At 56.0% G+C, this 10,183-nt stretch overlaps 1 protein-coding gene across 2 annotated transcripts in view; it reads right to left on the bottom strand.

Annotated features, from left to right (window-relative positions):
• Positions 1-600: 600 nt before the first annotated feature.
• PML (PML nuclear body scaffold) overlaps positions 601-10,183 on the bottom strand; it is a 52,437-nt gene continuing 42,854 nt past the window's right edge. The window contains exons 8-9 of one of the 2 annotated variants that reach the window (XM_043489790.1): positions 4,138-4,288; positions 601-3,111 (exon numbers count right to left, since the gene is read on the bottom strand). In XM_043489790.1, coding sequence (XP_043345725.1) covers positions 2,327-3,111; positions 4,138-4,288 — 936 coding nt within the window. In that variant the 3' untranslated portion in view covers positions 601-2,326. The remainder of the gene's footprint in view (positions 3,112-4,137; positions 4,289-10,183) is intronic. The other variant, XM_043489793.1, reaches the window with a different exon arrangement.

Raw genomic sequence — 10,183 nt, 5'->3', positions numbered from 1 at the left:
TGGCAACCCACTCCAGTATTCTTTCCTGGAAAGTTCCATGGTCAGAGGAGCCTGGCAGGTTACAGTCTATGGGGCCACAAAAAGTTGGACATGACTAAGTGAGACAGGTAGGTGAGGCTAAGGATGGAGGCACTGATCAAATCACATTACCTGGCTCCTCACCCAGGCCAGGGGGGCACTAATTCCTACAGCCCCTGTGCCAAGGGAGCCCCTGCGGGCACTAATGAGAACGCCCTCTGAGACAGCCAGGGCACAACGTTACCCAGCAGGAGGCAGAAATAAAGTTCCTTCGGTCCCTGATCTCTGGTCCCTGACTCCCCCTAGGGGGTGATTCTTGAAACCGGAGCTTCTTTCCCTCCACGTGGTTACCCCCCTTGGAGATGATCCCAGACAGGTCCACCCTGGTCTCCCCGCTTAGAACGGGGGCTCATATCCTTGAGACCCTCAGCACTGAGCAACGAGGGGTTCTCAGCTCTGCTGAGTCCTGAAAGACCCCCTCACAAAGAACAGCTATGCCAGCAAGCTCCCCCTTCACCAGGCAAGAGACTGCTCAGGACTCCTGGGGTGGGTTGGGCAGAGTCTGTGATTGGCGCACCAGGCTTTGAAGATTTACATCTTTATTAAAGGCTAGGACAGTGGCGAGAGAGCTGAACAGTCCTTTGCTATAACACCTGTGATCAACTCCATCTGAAGGGAGAAAGCCTTTGGGGCTGGGCTTGGAGCTGGAAATCAGCAGGCTCAGTCTTGGGGTGGGGCTGGGGGGAAGATGTGGTGAGAAGGGGACCAAGTCCTGCCCTCCTGCTGCCAAGATGGTCATCACAGGCAGACTGAGGCTCCGGCCCCCTCCTCCCCTCACCCAAGCCACCGGTTTTACTGAGCTTCAGAGCCAGTGCCTACTTTTAAGTCGGAATCTGATTTTAAATGCATCAGAGTTCACTGTTAGAGCCAGCACTCTCACATGGCAACAAGTTCCTACGTGATCCCTCTGTGGGTCTTCAGGGTCCCCAATGGATGGGGAGGGGGGTGTGGGCACACAGCCTTCACCCATGTGAAAGCTGAGGCCATGGGGATGTCCCCAGGATCAGGGTGTCAAGGAAGAGGGATGGCAGAGGGGAAGGGGCAGTGGTTCCGCTGGTCAGACAAGACCACCTCCCTGTGTGCCGCACAAGTTTGGGGGCCTTAGTTAGCTTAGGGTCGGGGCCATGGGCTCAAGAATGAAAACCTCCTTGACCACTGCCCCAGAGGCCTGCTGTTCATTCCTAAACCCCCAGAATGGCGGGGCTGGATGGGAGCTCTGGGACCGGGCAGGCTAACCAGCCCATTTTACAGGTGGGGACATGGGGGCTCAGGAAGGGGCCCTTTCCTGGATTCCACTCAGTGCACACAGTTAGGGCCAGGACTTTCTCTGCTGCTCCACACTGCTTCTCCTGGGAAGGCAGTCTATCAAAGCAATGGCGCGGAAACTTGGCGGGCCTCAGAATCATCTGGAGAACCTGCTAAAGCAGCCTGCTGGGCCCCACCCCAGAGACTCCTATGCTGCAGGTCCCTGGACTCCACTGAGATCAGTACTGGGTTGGAGGTCACACCTCGGGAGGGCTTGGGGCAGGTGGGGGGCAGTGCAGAGAGCGAGAAGGGCCCAGTGTGGCCAGGAGGAGGGAAGCAGGCTTGGAAGGTCATGTCTGGAAGCAGGGAGCAGCAGGCCCCATCTCCGCTGAGAGGAGGCCCTCTGGGGGTCAAAGTGCTCCAGAGGGGACGTGAACTGGGCTGGCCTCCGGGCAGTCAAAGGCTAGAAGAACCCAAACCCCTCAGGGAAGGGTTGGTTTGAAAGGCACTTTGGTACCCGTGGGGCCCCTGGTGCTGTAGGCAGTGTCCATGGGCGCTCTCAGCAGGCCCCCTGGGGCCATGCCAGGGCTCAGGGGGGAGCAGTAAGGACCCCTCTGGAAGCTGGAGTCGGTTGGCTGGGGCAATATGGGGGCTGCTTCGAGAGCCCAGCGGCCAGGCCTTCTTCACCAGGGACCCCTCCCTGCCCTGGTTCTGGCTCCTGGAGAGGGAGGCCCAGGGGGGTCTTTGGGCTAAGTCATGGTGCTCCCAGGGCCGCCTAGGGATCTGGTGGCCCCCGGCGGGTGGTAGCTTGGCCTCAGAACCTTCTCTGTGGAATTTTTAGAGAAGTGGAATGTGGTCCCGGAGAAGGAGAACTGATTCTGGACCAAATGACAAGGGAGATAACTGGGGACCAGGACCTGGGAATGCTGCGGTGGGCAGGGGCAGGCTCAGGGACCCCCTCTCTCTCTGTCCCCAGAGCGTCTGAGTCAGTCAGCCCCTCCCCTCAGGTCTGCTGCGTAGCCCTTTCTGCCAAGCTGTGGCCAGCCGGAGGGGCAGCGATGTCTCCTGCCCCTGCCGAGGCCGGTGCCTCCAACAGGCCTTCGAAGTAGGTGCCCAGAGACTGCAGGTCGATCGCAGGCTGAGCAGGGGATGACGCAGGGGTCCGGAGGCTCAGGAAGCGGTTGTACTTCTTCAGGCCGCCCCGCGGGTCATGGTGGTGTGCGGTCAGCAGCTCTATGAAGGTGACCTTGTGGAGGGCCAGCAAGCGGGCCTCGGCCCGGGGCAGGACGGCCGCCCGCACCAGGGGCTGCAGGGATGAGAAGCACTGCAGGCTACCGAAGGGGTGGATGTGCGGGGCCAGCTGGGGGCCGGGGGACACCTCGAGCAGGCGGCACAGGTCACGCATGGTCAGCACGGCCGCTAGGGCGCTGCGTTCGCTCATGTTTCTCGCCAGGTAGGTCTTGGCCAGGCTCTTGAGTTTGAAGCTGCTGGCCCCGGGCACGCACTCCCGGATGAGGGGCAGGGTGTCCAGGAAGCCTGAGATGGCCTTCTGGAACTCCCCCAGCATGTTCATCTGCTCCAGGGCCTGGAAGAAGTTGGGGAGACTGGGCCCCCACAGCTTATGGCAGGCCAGGATGGGCTGGCGCATGCTCGCCAAGAAGTGCAGGAAGTGCTGCAGTCCCACCTCCAGGGAGACGGCCTTGGAGCACACGCTGAGCACCTCGGGCTGGATGTATGCGCGGAAGTGGCTTTCCTGGTTCACGGCTGCCAGCTGGCTAATCTTCTGGGCTGGGCAGGAGAGAAGGGCAGCGTCAGGTCCCAAGGGCATGGTGGGGGGCACCGACCCCACCATCCAGAAACCCCACCTTGGGGCCTGATGGCAGGAATCAAGCATCAGCCTCAAACGCAGCTCTGACCCTGGCTCTGATAGGGATGGGGGTCAGAAGGGGAGGTGGGATCACCCTCCAAACCCCCTTCCTCCCCTGCTGGGAGTCCCGCTCCCCCCTGCCCTGCCACCTTCCGGAGTTCACCAAACCCTTTCACTCCGGGTCCCTCCTGTCTTCTGCCAGCCTCCACCCACCTGCCCTAGGGACCACTCACTGCTTCAGCCTAGCCCTCCACTCCCTTTCCCCCCGATGCCAACCCCATCAGTCACGTAGCTGAGGCCCCCAGCCGTCAGAGTGCTGGGTCAGACAGCACACCTGCCTGATCCACTCCATTCAGAGCACGGCCCCGAACCTTCCAGTGAGGTCTGCAAACGGCTTCCCTGTCCTACAAAATACCCGCTGCTGTGTCCGCCTGGGCTGGCCCCATGCTAAGCCCAGGCAACTGGATGGGACCCGGCCTCCCGCAGGGCCAGGGTGAGCACCGCGGAGTTGAGGGAGAAGGGGTCACATCTCTCTGTGACCTTGGCTCTGTTGGCCTCCCCTCGCAGCAACCATGGAACAAATGGGCTCTGCACTCAGCCTAGGGCTGTGTTTGGATTGCTGCTGTCACCTCGGCGACTTTAACGTTGTTTCTATTTAGAAGTGTGTTCCCAAGGCCCCCTAGTGGAAGCACCAGTCATGAGGGACTCATGGAGGTGCTTGCCTCATGCCTTCAGGCCCTGATCAAAGCAGACGTCCTTATTCAGAGAATCAAGTTCAAACACCTGAGGGGCCCCGGGGAGCTGTGGTGCTCTGCCCACTCTCTGGCTGCAACCACTGGCCACAGCTCAGGGTTCTCCCGGGCTCACAGATGGCTCTGCCTGCACTTATCCTGGGGACTTAGGGACTGAGCTAGAAAGGGGTGGGGGGTGGCCACCGGAGAACCCACTTTCATTGTCAATCTTGAGGTCAAAGAAAACCAGGGGCTTGTCTTCCACTGGGGAGTTGGAGAGGCTGTTGTCTAGGACTCCGAGGGAGCTGGGGCCCTCCAGCTGGAGGTCACTGGACTCGCTGCTGTTGTCGTCCAGCTCTCGGGAGTCCTGCAACACACAAGAAGCCAACAGGTCAGGGGGCTGTGGGGGCCCAGAGGGGGCAGTGGCCATGCGAGTCGGTTCCCCGTGAACAGGCATGCATGCTGGTATGTGCGTGAGCGTGGGGCGGGGTGCGGATGAGAGCACATGGATATGGCAGGGGGGGTCTGTGTGCACCTCAGGGAGGGTCTGTTACTGGGAAAGGGAGGGGGCGTTTCCAAGCGAGTGCCTGAATGGATGTGAATGTGCATGGGCATGTGTGAGGGTCATGCGTGTGAGGACACATGTGTCAGTGTGTGAGTAGGATGGGATCACGGGGGCAAGTGTGAGTGAGTGTGAAAAAGTGTGGGAATGAATGCAAATATTGTGTGTGTGTGTATGGGGGGTGTGGTTTTGTGGGCCTGTGTTGACACAGGTGTGTGTGAAAGTGTGATACTGTGTGGCTGAGTGTGCATATGGGTGAGCAGGGCTGGGCGTGGAGGCTCAGGGAAGGTGTCGGGGCGGAGGTGGGCAGGGCCCAGTGTGTCTGCTCCTTGTTTCAACTCCTTGAGCCGACTCAGAACAAACATCGTGAACTGGGGGGCGGCGGGGGAAGGAGTCCCATCTCGAACCTCAGGTGTTCCTCTGGAAGGGGCAAGATGCCTAGCTTTTCTTGTCCCCCAAGTGAGCTGAGGTCCCGGAACCTTGCACGAAGGAGGAGGGAGGGCTGCCCGACCTCCGGAACGCCACCTCTAGGGGACACACAGCGTCTGGCTGTGAGAACAGTGGAGAAGTAGGCTCAGAACCAGGGAGCTCTCTGTCATCTGGAGTCCAGGACACAGCTGCTTAGGTAAGCTGAAGGCTCGGTTCCGCCAGGCTGGGCACCCGAGGCTCTGTTCTCTCCAGCACCAAGGTGTGGACACTGTTGAAAGGCCCTGGGGATGGGAGGGCCTCTAGCTGTAAGCGTTTAAACCCCCGGGGCTGGGGCGAAGGAGGGAGGTAAAGCCTTTCATAATGTAGAATTAATTGCTTATCATCTGCCCACCGGGCAAAGCTCAGCTTTGGCGGCCTGCTCAGAACTTCCTGTGTCACCTGTGGATGTTAACCAGACACCAGGAGGAAGGGACGTGGCCATTGTCACAGGGCCTGCTGGGGGCACTGCAGGGTCAGAGTCCAGAGCAGGCCCCAGCCTCCCCCTCTGAAAGACTGCCCCTGGTGGCTGATGGAGTTGGCCTCACCCGAGGCCATCCAAGGCCTCTCTGAACTCTGACCTCTGGCTATCGTCCCTGGCCTGGGCAGAACTAGCCTACTGTCTTCGGCCCTTCCACCCTCCAGGTGAAACCTCTGTTTTACTGAAACTTCAGCCAAGTGCAAAGTCTTTGATAACCACAATTAAAATGTGCTGGAATTTTCCTGTGAGTGCCTGATTTCTGCTTTATTTGCATTTCATAGCCCTCTCCCAGGCTCACCAACTTCCTCCTAGGCACTGATAGACACTCATTGAGTCCATCTAGACCTGGTTTGGCTTACAGCTGCCTGTGAGTTTTCTGGGACTTTATACCCGAGGCCCTACTTTGACAAAACATAGGCCTTGTGGATCAGTATCCTCGAGTTGGCCATGCAGCCAAAGCTGGCTTGGCAAGTCTTTCTGAGTCTCTGTCCTGCTATCAGGGCTCCCTGGCCTCCCTGGAGGGAGCCTTCTCCAAGAGTCTTCTTTGAAGTTGCTAGAGTGCCGACAGGAGACACTACCTTCCTCCCCGTGGGAGAATCTAGTTGTTTCCTCCCTCCAACCTTCCAGTGCCTGTCCTGATCACAAAGCAGTGGTGCTCTCACACTGGGGCTGGTGAAAACAGCTGGACTCCCGTTGCTGTGGCCTCCCCTGAGCTGCAGGTGAAGTGCTGTCCCCTTGCCGTCCCCACTTGGCCGAGTCATCTCTGCCACCCACCAACATGGCCTTCCCCTATTCCTTCTTCTCTTTGCTCCAAACTGCCGAAGCCCTCGCAGTGGCCCTGAGTGCTTCCGTCTGTCTTCTGGCGCTGTCTCTTCAGGCTGGAAAGCCAGCGTCTTCTCTTCAGATAGTCCTTTCCAAGACTTGATCTCCCTGGAGAGCAGCATCTTTGAGCCAGCTCCCCCATCTTTATGCCAGGGTCACTTATGATAGTCACGAGAACCTCACTTTTCAAGAGCCTCCCATGGCCCTGGGGTCATTCTCTCTTTTATAGTCATGGAAATATCCTTTGTCCTGAACTTACCGAAGACCCTGTCGTCCCCCTTAATAAAAGAACACCCCTTTCCATCGAGTTGTCAAGGGAGGGAAGGCTGAATCTTCCAGCCCTGACTCCCCTTCCACCCAGATTTCTCTTGCCCTTGGGGAACGACCATAAAGTATGGCTATTCCACCGGACTGGTCTCACAGGAATGCCTTCCACTGAACTTCAGCTAGCACTACAAGCAGTTCCCCATTCCTGCCTTAAATCCCAGCAGTACAGCTAGGAAGTACTGACATTTAAAAAAGACTTTCCTAAAGACCCAGGGTTAACAGAATCAGCACATAGAGGCTCCGATGCTGGATATCTTTCTGTCCCTCTTCCATGCCCCCCACTGCCTGCCACTCCTCAACCTCATTCCACAATCAGGATTAAGGGGGTGGGGGGTGGAGCATAGGGGGAGAGTAGCAGAGACCTGAACCCAAGAATCCAAGAGAGGGCCTTTTGTTGGAAAAAGCTTGAGATTTGCTTGGAAGGGAAAGGAATGGCAGCAGAAAGAACCAGAGTGGGGAAGCGATCAGAGCCCACATATGAGGACCGGAAAGTGAAAAGTGAGAAAAGGCTTTGAGGGACCAATGAGTAGGAGATGATGGTGGTGAGCCTGAAGGGATGAAGGATTTAAGGAGTGCTGCTGTGAGTTATGAATTGTATTCTCTGTAATAGTCTTTGAAAGATGACTATATACTAGATAGTTGGTTAATGGACTGTGTTTCTTTGACTGCAAAACTGAGCCATGTGGGATCCGGGATATTTCTCAGGATACACAGGCAATCAGGATACATGTGCAACTGGGCTCACGAGCTCAATTTCGCTTATCTCCATCACAGTCAACTTAGCAGATCAATTGCATCTCAACTTAACACAACAGGTGTAATGGCCATATTGAGGTGCTCCTAGGAAGCCACTAGGCTGACACCTTATCACCTTCCAAAAAAACCTTATAGGAGGTTTATCTGGAAAGACCCAGCATCTCCCCTTTCCAAACTGGATCATATCCCAGCATGTATACGTCACCTCTATTCAAGGCTGATACGTACACAAATGAGCAGCGTTTCTTTGACACAGATATGCAATCGAATCCCTCAAGAGGAGAAGGGAGCGACAGAGGATGAGATGGTTGAATGGCATCACCGACTCAATGGACATGAGTTTGAGCAAGCTCTGGGAGACAGCAAAGGACGGGGAAGCCTGGTATGCTGCAGTCCATGGGGTCACAGCACAGAGTCAGATATGACTTAGTGACTGAACACAACAACCTTGATTGTGCACAAGCAGTTTTAAAAAATCTTGACGTCCAGGCTGCACCCAGACTAATTCAGTTAGACTCTCTGGGGGTGGGACTCAGGAATCTGTCCTTGGTAAAACCCCCAAGTGATAGCAGTACATAGCCAGGATTGGGAACAACTGTCCTAATTACTGATTCATTCCATGTTTGGGCATCAGCAAATCAGACAGGAGCCAAGCTCTTTGCTATTCAACATCCTCGCCTGAAGTATCTAGTATTGACATTAATGCTAATCGAGAGAGTCCTCGGCTCCTGAGGAACTTTCTCAGCACTTGAGCTCAAGCAATAGTTGGGATCAGATTGGCCAGACACATGCATGCCTGTATTTTGCAGACAGAAAACCCTAGCTCTTGCAAAGCCTGAAGGCCCCAGAGATACCGCACATGTTATCTGTTAACCCAGATGATCCCATTAGCCAGCCTGTGGTCCCTACGGCCCTCTGTCTCCTGCTCTGGCCCCTCTGCAGGCTCCAGGGGCCACGGCTCCCATCTTCTCAGCCGAGCACCTGTTTCTTTTTCTGGTGTGCACACTCACAAGCATCACGGTCACTCCCCTGGATCAGTTGCTCCCCAAAGGCCTCCCTTCCACTGCCCGTCACCATGCACTTCTTCCGGAGGTTGCCCCCTCGGCAAGGCCACCTCCTGCTTCCACTTGGTCCTGCTGCTACCGGGCACTGGGGCATCTTCTGTTGCAAGAGTGGGTGAGGACATCTATCTTTTTCTCCTTTGGCTCTGTTGACACAGGGCCCGCGGCAGAGGTGTGGCTGACCCACCTCATTTTTAAGCATAGTCCTCACCCCAGGTCTCCAGCATCAGGCCTGGGACTCCCCCTCCACCCCAAGACTACAGCCCCACTGCCTCTCCCAGCAGGGGCGAGGTCTCTGACAGAACACCTGTGCTTCTCGAGCAGCCTCTCCCCAGCCCCGCCCACCACACCAGGTCGGTGCCAGAGCCCCCACATGTCTGGATTCCAGCCACTGACACAGCTGCAGCACAAGTTGGGGGCTTGCATGCCTTGGTACACTTGGAAAACGCAGTATCTTAGCAGGCCACTATTCTACAACTCAGCAGGTGACAGAAGAGACATGAGTTCAACCTCTGGGTGGGGAAGAGCCCCTGGAGAAGGAAATGGCAAGCCCCTCCAGTATTCTTGGCTGGAGAATCCCATGGACAGAGGAGCCTGGCGAGCTACAGTCCATGGGGTCACAAAGAGCTGGACATGACTGAAGCCACTAAGCAGGCATTCCAAAGCTCTCATACAGGGGCAGGATGGATAAAGTCCACAGGGAGGGGAGGACCTGGGAGCTGGGAGCATCCTGCAGACATTGCCCTGCCCCCTCCTGCTAAGGAACTCTGGGAGCACCAGGGGTCTGGAAGGGAGCACGGAAGGTGGATGAGAGATGCACCTACTGAGAAGGATCTAATTTGTTTGCTTTCTAAATTTTTTTTTTCCAGGAAGTTTCAGACTCCTATAATGGTTAATTTTAAAAGCATGTCTGAAGAACGCCTACACAAAAGCAGTATCCCTCTGGTTCCTCTTGCCTCCAGACATGAGCAACTACTTCTAATCATTTAATTCTTCGTAACCTGAAATGCACTTCTCCTTCCTGAGTTGATCAACCTCAGATAGCACCTAGTGGCTCCTTGCCGCTAAGTCGCTTCAGTCGTGTCCGACTCTGTGCGACCCCAGAGACGGCAGCCCACTAGGCTCCCCCATTCCTGGGATTCTCCAGGCAAGAACACTGGAGTGGGTTGCCATTTCCTTCTCCAATGCATGAAAGTGAAGTCGCTCAGTCGTGTCCGACTCTTAGCGACTCCATGGACTGCAGCCAACCAGGCCCCTCCGTCCATGGGGTTTTCCAGGCAAGAGTACTGGCTCCTTGCTACTGACAGCTAAGTGCTAGTCTGACCCCACCCCCAACCCCACCCCACCAAAATATTTCTGGTTTCAGTAGTTCTACCTGACTCTCATGAAGTCTGGCCAGATTAACAGCATTCAAATCCTTCTCTTGCTCTTTCTTTCCCAGGCTTCTACTTCCATCCAGGGTTAACCTTGTTTTAATGTTATCAAGATTATGGGATAGAAAGAAGTAACCAGCTTTCTGAGGAATTTAGAACATGGAAAGACTCACAAAGTGATTGGCTCTGAGGAATAGTAAAAAGGGTGGGGGGAGTCCTGGGCAGCTCTGGGGTCCCAGCTTTTGCAACTAGGCAGATGTGTGCAACTTACAGAGAGGACAAGAGGCAAGGTGAATTTGAGGTTTCTGTGGGGCATCTGAGTGGAGATACTGGGCGGCTTCTGGCTTTATTGTTCTGGCAGGCAGGAGCCCATAGGCAGCCGTGTGCATGGTTGAGATCATGGGGAGAGTGTACA

Source organism: Cervus canadensis, chromosome 17 (genome assembly GCF_019320065.1).
Source record: "Cervus canadensis isolate Bull #8, Minnesota chromosome 17, ASM1932006v1, whole genome shotgun sequence".
NCBI classification, from domain to species: Eukaryota; Metazoa; Chordata; class Mammalia; order Artiodactyla; family Cervidae; genus Cervus; species Cervus canadensis.
Note: the sequence above shows the minus strand (reverse complement) of the source record. Positions and strands in the feature narration are given on the sequence as shown.